Here is a 19512-nt window from a genome sequence, read left to right as displayed (position 1 = left end):
CAGTGGGGGCTTCTTCACTTATGAGGGAATTTAGCAGGCTGACCTCAACCTGCTAACTCATGTTGAGATTACAGACTGCCTTGTCTACACTAGGATTTTTTCCTCCCGTTACTTACCACGTGTTGCTAATGCCTGCTCAGAACCTTTTGGAAATCATTGAGGATGGCGTCCCAGGTACTTACCGTCTTCTTCAGGATTTTGGCTGCATACTGCATGTGGGTTCCTTTCTCTTCACAGCTGTACACCACGGAAGTGGCACCCCTACAGAAAAAGGAGAGGTCAACCGTGTTACCAGCCCTCCGGACAAAAAAGCCACGGCCATTCAGAGACAACCTGCAAAGGGGGGCTGGTGCACTTTTCAACATTTCTTTGCGATGGATAAAGAAGGCAGAAAGGAGACTGAAGGGTGGTTTGCTGCTTGCTTGTGAAGTTCGAGATTCAGGTCTTGGCCAGCCTGGAAGATGGTCCTTGTCTATACAAGGGCTAAGGTGCTCACGCCGGCTTTCCAGCTCCATCACATACACCCAGTCTCTGCTTCTAACACACCTCCTTTTGAGGGCCGCTTGTGACTGTGCTGAGGTTGCCTTTTCCAGATCCCAGAGCTGGACTGTGGGACAGGCAAAGCAGAGACTGGACAACCCCTCCCTGGGGGTGACACTCCAGCTGGGGCAGGACTTTTCTGAGCACTCTGTGGATGCCCACGCAGTGCAGACCTGAGCTCTGTGGCTCAGAGTCATGCACCTCCCTATGGAGTCACGGTGCCTTGATTTAAGGCACGTCTAGTCACCTTGGGCACATGTGGGAGGCAGTGATGTCTAGTGGACAGAGCACTGGAGTGGGGCACAGGAGATCGGGGTTCTGTTCCTGGCTCTGCTTCTGGGTGACCATGGGCATGTCACTTCCCTCTATGTGCCTCAACTTCCCCATCTTTAAAATGGGGGTATGATACTGAGCTCCTTTGTCAAGCGCTCGGAGATCTACAGATGAGACGCGCTATGTAGAGCTGGGTATTGTGGGTGTACGCTCACTACTGCAAGGGCACCACCTGGGCCCTCTGTGGCAGGGGCTGGGATGCTCTCTCACCACGCTACCCCCGTGGACTTTTCACAGCTGCAGCTCGTGCTGCGTGGGCATCTCACTGTCAGCTCTGAGGGCACCGTCACGGAGCACTTGGGACCTGCTGCTCGTTCTGCTGCTGTCGTGCAGCCCGAGGGGGATGCAGAGACTGTGACCTTTGATTGCACCAGGATCAGCGTGCTCAGCTGTGCGAGGGGCTTACATTTCCCCCCTGAATCGATTCCGGCTTTCCTTGGTAAAACCATTTTAATTAAAAATGGAATATTGAGGCAGTTTAAATCCTTAAGCTGCTTTTAAGACAGAAAGAAGCATCCCCTCCCCCCCCACCCCAGTAAGTGAACCAGCTGCAAGCAGAGGCCTAAGAAGAGATTACATCCTTGTGGGGGAGCGGAACGAGAGGCTCGCAAGAGTGTGCGGCACGTGGGTTCCCTGAACAAGCCTCCAGGGCCACAAGCTCCCCCCAACCCCCCCCCACTTTCCCTTGGCACCGGGATGCTAATGCCAGCATGGTGCTGTCAATGCACATGACATCCAGCATGCAAGATCCCATAGCCCAGCCCATAGGTGGGTGTGATCATTCCCATTTTACAGATGGGGACACTGAGGCACAGAGCATTCTTATTAGCAACCTGCACCTCAAGTCACACAGCCATCCAGGCGCACGGCTGGGACTAGACACAGGTCTCCTGACTCCCCGGCTAGTGCTTGGAGCCCAGGAAAGTCTGGGGTTATTTGGATATGTCCCCATGTTGAGCTGGAGGAGACATACCTGCAGTAGGAGCTAGCATGCTACAAATATAGTGGGTGTGCAAGAGTTGGGAGGGGCTAGCTGCCCTGAGTACAATCCTGAGCCACCATTCACACCTCCAGCTGGAAGTGTGGACGTACCCTAGGACTGAGCAGTTGCTGCCTGTCATGATGTGTGTGTTCTTCTTTGCATTAAAGCAGCTTTCATTTAACAGTCACACAGCAATCTGGCCTCCTGGCAGCCACGGCCCACCACACTCCACTCGCCGCAGGCTGCTTCCCACGACACCGCACATCCCTACATAACAAGACACCTGCTCTGTGCACCGCGTGGGCCTTAGCTGGCTCTCTGCACAGGGCTGTGCCTCACCGCACGGCCAGCAGCCCGGAAGACCGACACGAGGAAGGCTATGCACACCGCAGAGTCTGATCAACCACTTTCCCCAGGCTTGGAGGATCTTTTCAATTCAGCCCCTCTCCTCTTGCAGACATGAACGGTCACCCCAAGGAACAAACCCAAACTCCCCATCTCCCCCTCACAAACAAAGCCAATCAAGCGGGATTGGATCCTGGTCATTAGGCCATTTGCAAAGCCACTTAGTCTTCGGTTGCAGAGAGCAAGCTGTCTCCGGGCCACAGCCGACCTGTTCTCTTCCATCATGTTTTCGCAAAGGGGGTGAACGGGCTCCGCTGAACTGTGACTTCAAACTATCCAGCCCCTAAGGTGAGGAGGGGCGGCACCCCCTAAGGTTCAGAGCCCCGGCACCTCTGGGCTCGCTGCATCTGTTACGAATGTAAAAATATTGCTTGAGCCCTGGCACTGCTTTCCTTACAAGGAGGCAGCAGTCGTAACCCAGTGCTGTCTGTGTCAGAAGAAAGAGAGAGGCTGCATCCCAGCGCCCGGGCTGTTTGGAAAGGCTAAAGTTTATATAACGGGGTTTGCCTGGGGACTCACTTGTCAAAAGGCAACTGTCTCTCAACATCCCCTCACCCTCCAAATTGGAACAGGCTCAGTCCGTCACCCTCCAACCCCACACCTGGCCCACACCTCTTCTACCAGGGGCATAGCTACAGTGGGGCTGTTGCACCAGGGCCCACAAGGTTATGGGGGCCCAATCAGAGTGGGCACTGGATGAGAGCAGGGCCTGTTGGCCCCCAGTGGCAGGGGTGGCTGGGATGGGGGGGCCCTTCCGTCCAGGGCAACCCTGGGCACGAGCAGCCAGCACGGATGTATGGAGAAGGTGTGGGGGGAAATAGCAGCACCAGGGAATGCGCGAGGGGTGGGGGCAGAGATGGAAGATGTGGCCCCTCAGAGGTGGAGGGAAGCCAGGAAGGGGCCAAGGTGTGGGAGATCTGGATTGCGGCTGTGGGGGAACCAGGCCACAGCGGAGGGTCCAGAGATGTACAGCAGACTGGACTGGGGCTGTGGGGAAGCTCAAAGGGAGTGGATTTCGTAATGGGGAAGGGGGTCCCTAAATTATTTTTGTACCAGGGCCCTCTGGGGCCTTGGCAGGCCACTGTCTTCTACTGACACTGTAAGCTCCAAGGCAGGGCCGCCAGGACACTGACTTCAGCTGGAGTGCGGGGGGTGCTCAGACATCTGGAAACCAGAGCCCGCGGTGTCTCCCTTGCTTATGGAGTACCTCGTGCTACAAGCAAACCCTGAGCCCTAATTACCCACCATTCAGATAATGCAGAGTAACATTTTCAAGATTTAGGAGCATTTAGGAGTCCAAGTGCTTGTCTACACTGGCAAGTTGTTTCAGATTAAGACAGTGTGTGCATTAAAACGGCAATAGCTCTTCCTGAATACCTCCGTGTGTAGACACACTTATTCCTGCTCAGCTTAATCCACTTCCAACTAGGTCCTGATCTGCATCTTTATACACCTAAATACCTTTAAAAATGTGGCCCTTAGGCACTTTTGAAAATGGGACTTAGGATCCTAAGTCTCTTAGATGCTTTTGGAAATGTGGCCTCCTTGCCTACATTCTAAATTGCATCAGTTTAACTAAAAGTGTTATTTCAAACTAGTATAAAACCCTGGATGGACACCCTCAATGTCGTTTACACTTGGCTTATGTCCACTGTGATGAACTCCATTTTGAATGAATCGAAATGGATACAAGCCAGGTTTAAATCACATTAAGCGTCCACACAAGGTTTTGAACTGGATTAACTAAATCAGTTTAAAATCATATCTTCCAGTTAAATCCATGCAACTTTGTGTTTAGGCCAGGCCCAAAGCACCTCTTAGGGTTTGTCTCCACGCAGAAGTTGCATGGCTTTAACGAGATGATGTAATTAAAGCACACTCCTAGTGTGGACTAATTATGCTGGTGTAAAGGCGCTTATAGCAGATGTTTCATAGCTGCCTCGAATTTAAGGCCAGAAGGGACCAACAGAGCAGAGCACAGCCCATCACATGTCATGTTGAGCCCAATGACGGCAGTTAATCCAACGCGTTTTAGTCCCCAGGAGACCACACTGTTACACGACTCAGGCAGAGAACAGGAGGGACCGAGGTGCACCAATGCCCCTGCAATGGCAGGGAATTGATTAGGTGAGACATGCCCAGATGATCCCAGCAGGAAATCCACTCCCATGCAGAGGAAGGCAAAACCCCCCAAGGTCCCGTAATCGATACTGGTATAGGACACCTTTATATCCGTATAACCCATCCGCAGAGGGGCGTACCGATAAAATTACATTGATAAAAAAAAAAATAACCTCCCTCCCTGTCATGGTTCTACTGGCACAAAAACCTGTGTATTAAACTGCAGGGAGAGCGAACATACAGGGGCTTGCATCAGTTTGCAAACCAGGCCAGGCTCTAAGCTCTTCAGGCCCAGCGCACTACAGAAATAATAACTAAATCGTAAAGAGGATTATCAGGGAGGACTAGCCCTTGGTCATTCCCACCCATCCCCTCTTTTGCACCTTCACCACTTACACAGCAGCCAGGAGTGGGTCTCGTCATTCCGAGACCAGGAGTCAGATGGCTTCTGCGCCGTGAAAGACACGCCCGCCATCCTTTAAGCAGGAAGAGATGCCAGGCAAGCAGCTTTGCAGACAAGTCCTCTTCCCGGGAGTCCCACCTGGAGCCCCTCCAATGGGGCTCCCTGGGGTGGTTGTGCTTTGCTGGGAGGCCACCCTAATCGCCGGGGGAGGGAGTGAATGTGAAGAGGCCGAGCAGGGTCAGGAAGGATAGGGAGCGACAGCACGTGCCAGAGTGATGAGGGCAGGGGGAAGCCACATGGATTGAGCTGTGCCTCTGGGACTGATGTGGGTTATTTTTCCATGTCAGCAAGGCGGGTGAGGGCAGTGGCTGCCGCGTAACAAGCTCTGCTGTATCTTTAAGCCAACTCTGTCTCCGACACCTGGGCTCTGGTCTGGGTGTGCTGGGCTTCTGGGAAGGGCAGCAAACACTGTCACTCATAGTGTTTGCACACGTGGATTCAGGCTCACAGCAGGCGTATGAGGCAGATAACTGCTGCTATTCCCATTGTACAGGGAAAACAGAGGTGACTTGCCCAAGGACACCTAGTATTGCCAGTAGCAGAGCTGCGAATAGAACCCAGGAGTCCTGATTCCACCTCCCCTCCAAGGCCAGGAACAGCACCCAGGGGTCTTGACTCCCTGTCACCTGCTCTAACCACTAGACCCTCAAAATGCTTTTCCAGTTTTCTGAGGATCAGCAAAATGGTCCAGGAAAGGTACCAGTGTATAAAGTTAAGCCACTTCAAGTTACTAAAGAGGAATCATTACGTTTAAAATCCCCCGCAGTCTCAGTCAGTTGCCAGTAATTTTTAGATATAGTTCACAACATCTCCTAACCACTGGACAGCGAAATCCACTATTGCTTAAGCCACCATGGCACAACCCTGCAATTTCATCTTTGATGCAGGTTAATTCCCACTCTGAGCAATCAAACACATTTTATTACTTTTTGACTTTCTTGTCCTGGGGGATCAAGTGTCATTTCTGATTCTTTGCCCCAAATCCCCCTTTTCAGCTGTGTACACAAAGGTGTGTATTTATTCCTCCCATTGTACAGATGGTTGCGCAGTGAGTCAGTGGCAGAGCTAGGAACAGAACCCAGGCATCCTGAATCTATCGCCACCCGTGCAAAGTCTGAATCCAAAACCAGACTTCGATGTGTCTCATCCAGCTGCCGTTCAAGGTGAACGTTCTGCATGGCTACTTTAGAGCCCAAATCCTGCATTTAGTATAATCATTCAAAAATAATCAGCTCGAAGTTTAAGAGATGCTCAGTTTTGCGTGTCAATGTACACGCAAGAGCCTCTTACCCTTTGTGTTTTCCAATAACATTATCAGTGGCAGTGGCAGGATTTAGACAAATTAGCTACCCCCAGTCAGTCTGTATCGCTGACCCAGTCTCTGAGCTTCCAGAAGAGTCATCTTCTACTTCTACTTAAAGCTCTGAATAAATATCTGTAATCAACCTTGACTGTGAATGGAGATATAATTGTGTTTGTTTTACAGATGACTGGAAAATGTGTAACGACGGAATTTGTTGAAAAAAGACTGGATTTGCTTCTAATGCGAGTGTACACTTTATCTAGGGTGACCAGATATCCCAATTTTATAGGGACAGTCCCAATTTTTGGGTCTTTTTCTTATATAGGCTTCTATTACCAACCGCCCCCCGTCCCGATTTTTCACATTTGCTGTCTGGTCATCCTAACTTTATCCAATATAATCGTTTATGGAGAAGGAGCCAAAGACTATAGGCTGAGTTTTGGCCTGGCTATTGTGAGATGCTCCTGGGTCCAGGGCATTCCAGGGCCATCCTACCAGTGCAGAGGGCTCCCCTGGCTGGTGTGCTGCGGGCTCTATGCACACCCTGCTCTCAGCCCCTAGCTGAGGGACTGGATTGGGGGTTGTGACTGGACCAGCGTACTGCCCTGCAGCTGCTCTATTTCCCAGGGGCCAAGGGAAACAAAGCATAAATAAGAGCAGCCTTGAGGCTGCTCTAACTTATTCCCAGGGCCTCCATAACCCCAGAATACAGTGAGCACAAAGATGGCTGAAAGCCATCCCTGCCCCAAGAGCAGGTCCAAAATAACTGCAAATCAGGCCTCATACATGAAGGGATGGCCACACCTCCAGCCTGGTTGGCCCCCCTCCCCTTTGTTAGGTCCTTCCCATCTAACATGCAAGCAAAGCACTCTATTCACCCCAGTCATGCACAGATGTAATTGAAGAGGTTCCCTGCACCTTTTCTCACCTGGGGGCACCTCTGGGTTTGTTATGTTGTACTCAATGCTGATCGAGAATACAGCTGCAATTGCTCATCTTACATCACTGAGATGTAGATATTTTAATTTTATACTTATATGACACAGAAAGCAGGATAAAAATCCACATTTTCCCCACCAATAATCAAACCAACATATATGGGATTTAAGACCCCAGTCCTGCAAGTCACATCAGGTAGACCCGGGACCCAGTTAGATCAGATTTCAGACTCAGGGCCTATCTTTTGTTCTTCACTGCAATATCCTTCAGCAATTAATTTTTACAGGGAATAAACTATTATCTCACTCCCTAGTTGGCCATTTTTTGTTCAATCCAGTCTGTCTTTAGAACTGATTTGTGCAATATTCTAAAGCCCTCCTCCCCTGCGCCTGATAAATATCACTTGTCTGTGCTCATTTGTCTGATAATGGCCTTGAAACCCCGCTTTATGGATTCGCCCCCACCCCTCCTTTAAGCTGAGTGCTGTGATTCACTGTTTGATTAGAAGAAACTATTGGCTACAAATCAGTCTGCGGAAGGCGTTCTGCTCGGTCACTTTCAATGCACCAGAGGCAGCATGGTACTAAGTGACAAATGCACATGGAGAATGGTTTTCTATCACCTCTGATTACACACAGTACTTGGCGTTTCAAGTTGTGAAAGGAAAAAAAAAAGAGAGCGAAGCGAAGGACTGACAAGTACAGACGGGGGGAGGGGTTTTGGGAGGGAACAAAATTAATTTGATTGAAATCTGGATGTTTCAATTGCACCCACTTTTGAATAGCCCCCCCTCCCCCGTTGCTATTTCTCTCTAGTGGCTGCACTGGTATGTGCAGGCGAGGAGGTGACAAAGCCGGCTCAGCGCCCCGGATTTGCCGTGGCGGAGTGGGCCGAAGAAAGCTTCCATTGCTAGATAAATAAAATGTCCTTGATTGTAAGTTCTTTGGGGGTAGAGGCAGATTTTTGGTTCTGTGTCCATGCAGCCCACTGTGCAACGGCTGGGAGCTCCTCGGTGCTGTCACAACACAAAGAAACACATCATGGTAAAATAAAAACAAAGGCTGGAGCAGGCTATCAATATCCCACTCTTACAAAGGCCAGTGTTACAAATGCTTTAATGAAATCAAAGGACACTATCGGAAGGCTCTCAGATACTGCAGAGTTGAGTGTGATATAAGGACAGTCACAGAACACAACAGATCTTCTTAGTTGTGCTATTGTTTCAAAGCAGCGATACGCAGATCTCAGAGATTCAGGAGCCAAACCAGCCATCAGCGTTACCCCAAAGAGCCACAGGAGTGTGAATTCAGTGTTTCATTGTCTATCGTACGATATATTCGTGTTTAAACAGGATGGCAGGGGAAATATTTAGTTTATATACAATTCTATACACACACAATTCTCACAGCAAAATGACTAAGCATTATTATTTTATCACCTACAATTGGTTAATAACATAGTGCAAGCATCCTGATGGGTTAATAACTTAGCTTCGTTAGTCATTAAATCACACAGCATTTTATTATCATATGCTGCAAAGAGCGGCAGGAGGCACTGGCCGCTCGCGAGCCGCAGTCTGCATATCCCTGGTTTATAGGAACAGAACCATTTCCCCCGCACTCAGCTCAGCAGACCTGGGTCTGCTGCGCACTCCAGCAAGCAGCTCTAGTGAGAACGACTCAGGTACGACTGGGAGGATTGTACATCCACTTTGCGCTGGGGGGAACAACTGTGTGTGTGAGGGGCAGCCTGATGGAGGACTGGGCCCTGGAGCTGGCTTGTTGGGCCAAATCCTGAGACGGTGCTGAGCCCAGGCAACAACTCCCACGGACTCCGCTGAGAGCGGTAGCTTCTCAACACATGGTCCGGGCTCTTTTCCCCTCCTCTCTCATCCCTGATGAGTTGTCGCCAAACCTCTCTATCTGCCCCCCTGCAGAAGGCAGAACACGTGTTTGGGGGGAATTAACCCCTTGACTGCCACTTCGGCAACCCACCTCTGTATGCCTGAGTCCTCTCGTCATCCATAAAACCCCCTGAGAATACCCCTTGCCAGTGCACAGTTGATGTCAAGACTCTGCATCAGTCCTGCTCCCAGCTCCTCGTATGGGGGCTGTGTTGGGAATATGTATGGAGTGCAAAGCCCTACAGATGTTCTCTGCTTCCCACAGGGGCCCCCGGGAAACAACATAAGTTACAGCAGCCCTGAGACTGCTCTAATTTACACCAGGGCCTGTATGTTGCAAGAATACAGGAAACACAAAAGTATCTGAAAGCCCCCGTAATCTCCCAACTCTACCTTCCAAGCACAGGAATGGAGTAACTGGGAATCGACTCCCAGTCTTTGACAAGAAGGGTAACTGACTCATGGAATGGAATCTCCATTGCGGCCAGCTACAGCCTTGTCTGTTATTATGATCCTTGAAGAGCCCTTGGAACTTAATGCAGATGGATTTTCAAGTTCAAATATTAGCTTCACATGATCTGCCAGAGCGTAAAACAACCTCCCAAAGTCTATAGAAATGAAATTTAAATTCAGTTCCCTTGGAACTCATTCATCCTGACTGCTGTGCTATTTTTCTCGGACAACGCATTAATAAAATCCATACGTCTGCGGTATTAATATCTGGCGACACAAAGCCAAGAGCTAACAGACACTCCACTTGTTCTTTACCTCTGGTTTTTACTGGCAACCTGGGGCTTTTCCTCTGCCCTGCCAGGGTTTCTCATTAATACAGCATTCAAGCTGGGCAAAAGTTTTCAACCAAAACTTTTTGGGGGCAAAAAATGCAGATTTGGGTCGACTGAAATACATCATGAATTCATGTAGAATTTGCTGAATTGTTTTGGTCAGGAAACAAACAAAATTCTGAAGAAATCAAAATGTTTTGTTTTAATATTTTCAAAAGGGAATGAGTTGATTTGTCAATAAAATTGCCTTCCATTTTACTTTTAGAAAACATTTTAAAAAGCTTAAAATCTACACAAAACATTTAGTTTGACTGGAAACTTTTTTGTTGTTGTTGCTTTTTGCCTGGCTGAAAATTTTTAAAAAATTCATTTTGGATCATCCTGAAATAATTTGGTGCACTCGATGACCTCCTGAGGTCTCTTCCAATCCTAATCTTCTATGATTTTCCCTCCAATTTTGCCAAACTGCCAGTGAACCGAAAAACCAGCTATTTGCACAGCTCTGTCTAGCAGGGCATCTGATCTGTGCTGCAGTTAAGAGCTTTGTTAGTGTTTCTATTAGAGACTGGGTCCTGTCCTGCTCCCAGGGAAGTCAACGGAATGGAATTTCTACCACAGCGATGGAATGGGGTCAAGCAGGGAAATCCGTCAGGATTTAGGCCCAGCAAAGCACTGAACGTAGCTACCTGCTAAATCAAGAGCAGCTGGAGACAACGGGGGCACTCTGCAAACCCTCATTCACGTGGGGGCAAAACTGATGCCCCATGCACACGGCCAGTGCAAAACCCATGCAACATCGATACCCCATTCTGAAGGCTTAAGTGGGGCTTGAAGGCTGCACGTCTTATACTGGCCCTGTGCATGGGGGGGGTGGGGGGGAGGGCGTGAATCACACCCATCACCAGTCCAGTGGCGAACTTCCCATTGATTTCAGTAGTGCAGGATTGGGCCTTAAATCAATGGGTTTAGTCACGTGAGTAAAGGCTACTTGTGTGTGTGAAAGACTGCTGGCTCAGGCTCCGGATATTGAAGAGCTATGAATGCAAAAAAAAAAGGAAAGAAATAGCTGAGCTTTTGTTCCAGTGACACGAAAGTATTTTGTCTGCGGCTGTGCAGAGCGCTGTTGTCTAAGGGCCTGATCCAAAGTCACTGGTGTCAGTGGGTGTTGACGCCAAAGGGTGTTGGATCAGGCCTTAACATAGCCTGGTACCTTTGTGGATGGGCAGGGATATGAACTGAAACCCGACTGAGCTATTTCATTTCCAGTTCTCTACAGATGCCATTCTCAGGTATGTCTACGGTCCCCATGACCATAATATCAGAGCACTTCACAACCTGCCAATGAATTTACCCTCACAGCCCCCCGGGAGGCAGGGCCATGCTAATATCCCCATTTTACATATGGGAAACTGAGGTTGGGGGCGGTTAAGTGATTTGCCCAAGGTCACACAGAGAGTATGTGGCGGAGCAGGGAATTAAATTCAGGTCTTCTAAAGCTGAAGTTAGGTGCCCTAATCAGTTCACAATCCTACCTCAGTTGTTCCTGCCCCTTTCTACCCCTTGTGCATTTCTTGAGCCTCTTGAGCTCTCATAGCTGATAGCTGAGTAAAGCAAACAGATTTAAAAGCTCTTCTGTACTTGTGGCCATGCTAGGGTTCAACAGGTCACAAAGAAGAAAAAAGAATCAGCTTTTAAAAAGAGTCCCTAATTAAGGATTTACACACACAGGCTCAGTTATGTTTGTTGCACGGATCAGGATAAAAATATAAGGGCTTTAAAACATTGCTAAACTGTTATTGGGGTCATGTTTTAAACCTCTCCAATCTCGCCTCCACTACAAGAAAGAATTTTCTTTGTGCATTTTCAGATTTTTCATTTTTATTTTGGGTTGTTTAATAATGAACGGTAAGCATTGAAAGGGAAACTCACGAAGCAAGCAAGCTAGCTGGTTAAAAATACAAAGATTCCTTCCCGAAGAAGCCCTTGGAGATTGCTCATTGTTTTAATCAAACAACAAAGAAGAATTAATTCCCAAGAGAAGCCACTGGGATGACAGCAAAGTCTGACTTCCACCACCCGCTGACAGAAAGTTGTCTTCAATAGACCTGGTCACATTTTCCCTTGGAAGTTTTTTCACCTCGAAATCTTGGGGGGGGGGATTTTTGAAATATTTTGTTCCAAAATTGTGGGTTTTTCTGACCGTTTTCCAACTGGCAAAAGTTGGACATGTTCATGGAACCAAGTCCAGTTTTCCAACCAGCACTAAGCTGAAGGCTCCTAAATTTGGTCCTGAATTTACCTCGTAGCATCCAGTTATTGTAGATCCAGCCGCGGCCCAAAATCTCTCATTGTTTCTTCCCATGACCCAAATCCCACAATCCTCTGCAAGCACAAAGGACCATGGAATATATGGTGCATCAAGGGATGAATTTTTTGGCCATTTTGTGGCGCATGGACCAAAAACAATAGGTGGAGAGCTACCATTGTGGAGATGTTTCAGAGTAACAGCTGTGTTAGTCTGTATTCGCAAAAAGAAAAGGAGGACTTGTGGCACCTGAGAGACTAACCAATTTATTTGAGCATGAGCTTTCGTGAGCATCCGATGAAGTGAGCTGTAGCTCACGAAAGCTTATGCTCAAATAAATTGGTTAGTCTCTCAGGTGCCACAAGTCCTCCTTTTCTTTTTGTTGTGGAGATATGAGATATGGTCCATTCTCATAGGATATGTCTACACGGCAATTAAACACCCGCTTCTGGCCCATGTCAGCTGACTTAGGCTTGTAGGGCTTGGGCTGTGGGTCTATAAAATTGCAGTGTAGACATTCAGGCTAGGGCAGGAGCCTAGGCTCTGGGACCCTCTCCCATCGCAGGATTTCGGAGCTCCAGCTCTAGCCTGAGCCCGAATGTCTACACTGCAATTTTATAGCCCCACAGCCCAAGCCCCTTGAGCCTAAGTCAGCTGACCCGGGCCAGCTGCCGGCGTTTTATTGCAGTGTGGAAATACCCAGAGAGTCTCATTTCGTTACACAACCCTAACCATAGCAGAGTTGTCTAAGGGTCTCAGCAAGGGTGACCTGAGCCCTGCTCTGGATTGTAATGGTCTCATCTTGAGAGACCCAGAGTGTTTGCTAACCCTACTGAGGCAATGAGGATTGTGGGTGCTCAGCACGTCTCTGGATCAGACCTTGACTATACAGCCTTGGCCCAAGAGACTGGAGCCTTAGTCTGCTCACTTCCCCCATCCGTAGAAAGTTCTGACCCCCAGGTAGATGTACAGGGCTCTGTAAGCACGGAGGGCCTGGTGCTCAGTGGTGTCAGGGATTCATAACCTCCTCTGACATCAGCATGCGAGTGCGTTAGGGAATCAGGCCCTGAGGATTGTTCTTAACCAATGGGAGCTGCAACAGCTAGACACAGCAGGGTACAGTGTTGCCACCCCCAAACATGCAAAAATTGCAAGCCCAGCCCTCCAGCCTCATGTATTTGGCTTACAAATTATGAGGGAAAAAAATCCTCTTTAGGATAATGATGATGTTTATGGTGCATTTATTCTATTTATTTATTTACTTCTGTTGCAGTAGCGTCCAGGAGCCCCATTCATGGACCAGAACCTCCCTGCACTAGGTGCTGTGCAAACACGAACCAGAAAGATGGCCCCAAGATTGTACGTTTGTCTTCTGGGTCCTGAGCCTTTACGTTTCATGTTTACAAGCTTTTCTCTGCAGCCATGAGGGCTAGAAGCTTGTTTTGTTTAAATGGAAGCTGAGATTCTCACTTAATCACCTGACTCCAGGAGCTGGCGCTTTTGGAAAAGCGCCAAATATTGCAAGACTCATGATAAAATCAAGAGAGTCTGCAACACGTATTAAATTAAGGGTAGGTTTTTCGTTTTACCTTTGCATTTCCTGCCTATGCTTCCATCAGACTTTTATGTTATATGGATATCTGCAATGCAAATAACTTACAATCGACTTCTAGAGCTGGTCCAGAAGGCTGAGACCACAGGAGGGCTTCAGCATTCCAGCTCCAAACTCTCCTGAACTTTAAGGGGTACTTCCAATCTGAACCAAGCTCCAGATCTGGGTTTTGCAAATTGCCCATTTCTTTGTAAGGGCCCAAACCAAGGGCCTGCTATTGGTCAGCAGGAGTCTTTCCACTGACTTCAGTGGGATCTGGGTCAGAAAAACTCTGTGTCTACTAACTTACACAATCACACCGGTCTCTCCCATCACTCTGTCTTCTCACCCTCTGCCCCGCCCCCTTCGTTCCATCTGTCTATTGAGTCACCTAGAACCTGATCTAAAGCCCATTGAAGTAAAGGGGAGCCTTTCCATTGACATCAAAGAGTCCTTTGCATATTGAGAGCTCTCTGGGGCAGAGACTATCTATGTTATTGGTTTGCACAGGGCCTAGCATCGCAGAGCCTGAATCCCTGACTGCGCGGTCCCCTTATGCGCTACTGCAATGCAAATCAGAAATAATAAGAATAAGTGACCCTAGCTGGAGAAAACTATTGCTCAAAAAGACACATTCTAGGGTTTGAAGCGCAACATTTGGCTTACTTTAAAATCTCATTTTTCTCCAACATAGAGACGAGTCTGGAAAATTCACCCCTGGCCTGGTTTAGCGCAAGTCCCGACGTACACACAGCGGGGCACGTGCCCTGCCCATTATGAAAGCACAGGTCCACGTAGGACCGATCAGACGTAAGTCGCATGTCTGTTCACGGAATGAGCTCTCCACATCCGCTGAGTCATTAGCTTTATCGTCCAGACCGACAAGACAGCCAGTTAGCATCAGTTGCGATGGTGGACAAAAGCCCGGTAGGAGTTGGACTGAGACACATCACGCTCATTGCACATCAGCCCCCAAGGCCTGGACAGGAGTAACCACTTTTACAGAACTTCCTTTGCAAAATGGGGCAGATTCAAATCCGAAGCTCTGGTCCTTGTTATCAGTTCCTGAACTATCTGGTGCTTAAGGAAATAGAACGGCCACACTGGGTCAGGACAATGGCCCATCTAACCCAGTATCCCGACTTCTGACAGTGGCCAGTGCCAGACGCTTCAAAGGGAATGAACAGACCAGGGCAATTTCAAATGATCCATCCCTCGTCGTCCAGCCCCAGCATCTGGCAGTCAGAGGCTTAGGGACACCAAGAGCATGGATGGCATCCCTGACTATCTTGGCTAATAGCCATTCATGGACCTATCCTCCATGAACTTATCTAGTTCTTTTTTTAACCCAGTTATAGTTTTGGCCGTCACAACATCTCCTGGCAAGGAGTTCCACAGGTTGACTGTGCGTTGTGTGAAAAAAATACTTCTTTGTGTTTGTTTCAGACCTGCTGCCTGTTAATTTCATTGGGTGACCCCTGGTTCTTGTGGTATGTGAAGGGGTAAATAACACTTCCTCATTCACTTTCTCCACCCCATTCATGATTTTATAGACCTCTCTCATATCCCCCTTTGTCGTCTCTTTTCCATGCTGAACAGTCCCAGTCTTATTAATCTCTCCTCATATAGAAGCTATTCCATGCCCTTAATTATTTTTGTTGCTCTTCTCTGTATCTTTTCCAATTCCAATATATATTTTTTGAGATGGGTGACCAGAACTGCACGCAGTATTCAAGGTGTGGCCATACCATGGATTTATATAGTGGTGTTATGGTATTTACTGTTTTATTATCTATCCCTTTCCTAATGATTTGTGGAAGTGGAAGGAGAAAAAGAGAGCCTGAATGCAGCCATCTTGGTTAACTTAGAGACAAAGCAAGGGGAGAGGGGACTTGTGCAAGTAAGAATGACTGCAAGAGATGCTGGGTTTTTTGTTTTTTTTAAATAAGCAGAATATATACAAAAACCCATGTATAAACAGAAACGAACCATTGATGTATGTAACGGGAGAGTATAAATACTTGTCTTTAAACTGCTTGTTTTTGATGATCTGCCTAAGGACAGGGGACCCCCTGTCCGACCGCAGTCTTCCCTTGCAATTGCTCGTAATAATGTGTCTCTGACTTGTTGCTGACAAACGCGGAGTGAGGACTTGTTTTCTTCCACAGGTTCCCGACATTCTGTTAGCTTTTTTGACTGCTGCTGCACACTGAGTGGACGTTTTCAGAGAACTATCCACAATGACTCCAAGATCTCTTTCTTGAGTGGTTGCAGCTCATTTAGACCCCATCATTTTGTATGTATAGTTGGGATTATGTTTTCCAGTGTGCATTACATTGCATTTATCAACAATGAATTTAATCCTGCATTTTGTTGCCCCGTCACCCAGTTTTGTGAGATCCCTTTGTCACTCTTCGCAGTCAGCTTTGGACTTAACTAACTTGAGTAATTTTGTATCGTCTGCAAACTTTGCCACCTCCCTGTTTACCCCTTTTCATAGAAAGGAGGCACTGCTCCGCCTGGTGAATCGTGGTAGAGCTCATTTCTTGATATGCCTAAATCACTCCTGGGCCAGAAGAAGGGGTGAGAGGGGGAATAATCTGAACATAAATCAAGAGCCATTGAAGCAACTCTACCCTTTACAGGATCAGGCGCCGGAGAAGGAAAGGCCCAGTCCTATAAACCCTAAACCGAACTGCCCCATCACCTACCAGATATAATCCTGGTTCTGGGGTTGGTTTGCATGACCTAATGAAAACAATTCGCCCCTCTCTCCCATCCATTGGGAGACCCTCTCCACATTTCACTCCAGGCTCTTGATCTGCCCATCACGTGCACTTGAGCCCCAACTCCAAGAGGCACCGTTATGAGCAAGAAACGCAAAGCCCACACACGCGATGAATCAAATCCCGATAACCTCAAACCGTTACCTTCCCAGTTCCAGGCCCATGGTGTAGAAGTCCTCCAGGGCAGTGTTGCGGTGGGACCCGTCAATCCAGTACTCCGCTCCGGGTTCGGAGGTAGGCATGTTTAGGGGCCGCAGAAAGGAATTTCCTGCTGGACGCGGGACAGAGATTGGAATATTGCCGTGACTTCCCACCCTCCCCACCTATTCCAGTGTCAAACATGCAGATGGACTAAAAAGCAGTTCTCAGGATTCTCTGGTGGAATAAAATTATATCCGCAAATCTCTGTCCTGACAGACCTGCACACTGGGCTTAGTCAGATTGATTCAGATTGATTCCTCCCTCCTGTGGTTTTCATGATGCCTCTGCACACCCCTTATTTTTTCTGCCCCTCCATGTCTTTTCAATGCCAAAAGCTGATTTTCATAGACTCTGCCAGCAACGCTCCCTCCATGCACATAAGGAGAGACAGCAAATAGTCCTGCACATTGAGGATGGTCACTTCAGGAGATTTGTGTCTTGGTATTTTTCTCAGGAGATGGCAGAAATCAAGACATCAGTGGTGTCCTCTATTTCTGGAACATGCTTCCTTCTGCCGGTGGCTTGCATCATCCTGAATCCTTTCAGCTAGTTGCTCTTTGTAACTTGATTAATATTCATTTTGATTTCATTACTGAACATAACCGCAGAGAAGGAATCGCTGCATATTGAAGCATCTGTCCCTGATTCAATGTTTGCTCTTTAAAGTTCCAAACATTTTGGGTTAGTTGGCAAGAAAGACACCCCCGCCTCTGATTGCACCTTCACTTCTGTTCTACTACGGTTCTGCTTCTTTGACCCAGTACTCAAGGCCCATGTTGCAAATTGCCCCAAACTGCCTGGGCCATCCCAGAGCAACTCCCAGATTTGCAATCTTGGAAGATTTCCAATATGTGCTGATCCGCTGATATTTGCAGCTAGTGATCCCAGCCCTCTTGGCTATGGAAAATCCCAGGATTTCACGTTTCAGATTCCTCCCTCGTCCGCAAAGGGAAGGCTAGGGAGACGCAGGCAGTTTTGCATCTGTGCAAGCAATTCAGCACGGCATTCAAAAATCAGCACATGGGTTTCTCTCTTGCTGTGTCATTCTTGTGGGGCTCGAGGAAGGCATAACACCACGCCCGGCAGCTGCAGCATACAAGCGACCTTTATGAGAAACACCAACGATTTCTAGCCCCTCCTTTCTAAGTGGCTCTCCTGTGCCACCAAATGGCTCTTTGCTCTCACTGCAATCTCCTGCCCAGCACAAAAAACCCTGCCTGACAGCTGGTTCCTTAAATAACCCCAGTCATTTTACCCAGTGCCTTCATATTAATAGTATATATCATAGGAACAAATAGAGACATCCCCACCTCCAAGATCTGAGCCCCATGATGAGTTTACGGAGGCTGGGGGAAAGGAAGGATTCTTATGCCACATTTACAGATAATACCTAGCTCTGATTCAGCACTTTTCATCAATCTTTTGCTCTTTATGCAACCAAATAATATGTAGAAACCACACAACCACACAGGCACAGTCCCAATAACCATGTTCACTAGCTACACATCCATGGTCTAGCTGCATACACATACGGCTGCTCAGGCTGGTTTGTAAAGCACAGAACACAGTGGGCACCACAAGAGGGCTCACACACTATTTAAAGGGGGATTTCTAATTCCTCTACACTGTAAAAACTGAGGTTCAGGGAGCTTAAGGGTGAGTTTTGCAAAAGCACTCAGGATTAATCAACCTCTGCACCCGCTGAAGTCAGTGATAAAAGCCTCATTGGTTGCAATGGGAGGAGAGCTAGGCCTTCTGAAAGCCCCCAGCCCCCGTGAGCTGTCCCAGGGTCTCAAGATGTGGCGGAGCCAGGAATTAAACAAAGATCTGTAGCTACCTGCATGGAACTTGGAGAGAGGAGCCCAGGTTGCAGGAGGGAAGTGTTTGGAAGAGGTACCAAGAGGCCAGTCTGTGTGCACAGGGCTAGCATGCTAGCTGCAGTGTTTCAGCAAATAGTCCTCTTACTAAACAGCCAGCTGAGTTGCCAAGCATGGAGTCCTTTTATGTTCTGACCGCGCAGGCCGTGCCTCAAACAAGATCAAATACATCCTTGGCTGGTGCCCTAAGCACAAAACTGTCCTTCCAATCCAGTCCCAACCCCACCCAGCTGGGCTGTGACTTTCACCCAGCCAATAGCCAAGCACCCTTAGGATGGGCAGGCTTGGCTTGTAAATGGGTCCTGGGCTTAGCCGGAGGGCGACGGAGACTTTAAGGCCTGATGCTGAGGGGAGCTGAGCCCCTTGACTTTCAGATGCTCAGCAAATCTTGGATCCAGGCCAAATTTATCCATCAACACACTGAGTTCTCCAGAAGAAGTGTCCACATAGAGGGAGCACGGGTTCTAGTGATTAGAGCACCGGCTTGGATGTCAAGGAATCTGGGTTCTATGCCTGACTCTGACATCTACTTGCTCTGTGACCTCAGGCAAGTTACAGTGCCTCTCTGTGCCTCAGTTTCCCCACCTGCAATAGGCTAATAACACCTCCCTGTCTCACAGGGGTGTTGTGGGGATCTGCAATCTATGTGGGGGGATGGGCGCTGGAGAAGTGAAAGATGATCACCTAATGGTGCTCATGGCTGTGAGGACGACTGTCGCAAGGGCACTGGGAATGGAGCTGAGATTAAACCAATTCAGCAATTTGGCCCTGCCTTATAACCTGAGGCTAGACACCTAAATGTCCCATGGGGAGTGAGGGAGCCCCAGATCCTCTGAGACATTTAACCTGAGACCAGACAAAGCCCTGTGTAGGGAGGGAGGGGACAGACTGTGTGACAGATCTTTACCTTCTCTAATGTCAGTGATTCAGGGCTAGATCAGCTATGTGGGATCCTCTCCCCTGGGGAAACCGTGGAGC

The 19512-nt window shown here is 48.3% G+C and overlaps 1 protein-coding gene across 1 annotated transcript in view; it reads right to left on the bottom strand.

The window, feature by feature from the left end:
- The window catches only part of LOC311513007 (calcium/calmodulin-dependent protein kinase type IV-like), a 44848-nt gene extending 27093 nt beyond the window's left edge, over positions 1-17755 (bottom strand). The window contains exons 1-2 of the mRNA XM_084614534.1: positions 16601-17755; positions 183-261 (exon numbers count right to left, since the gene is read on the bottom strand). Coding sequence (XP_084470660.1) covers positions 183-261; positions 16601-16698 — 177 coding nt within the window. The 5' untranslated portion in view covers positions 16699-17755. The remainder of the gene's footprint in view (positions 1-182; positions 262-16600) is intronic.
- Positions 17756-19512: the final 1757 nt, after the last annotated feature.

The sequence above is a fragment of the Lepidochelys olivacea genome, assembly GCF_965140295.1.
Source record: "Lepidochelys olivacea isolate rLepOli2 genome assembly, chromosome: 25".
In the NCBI taxonomy this organism is placed as follows: Eukaryota; Metazoa; Chordata; order Testudines; family Cheloniidae; genus Lepidochelys; species Lepidochelys olivacea.
This window is presented reverse-complemented; position numbering and strand designations above follow the sequence as displayed.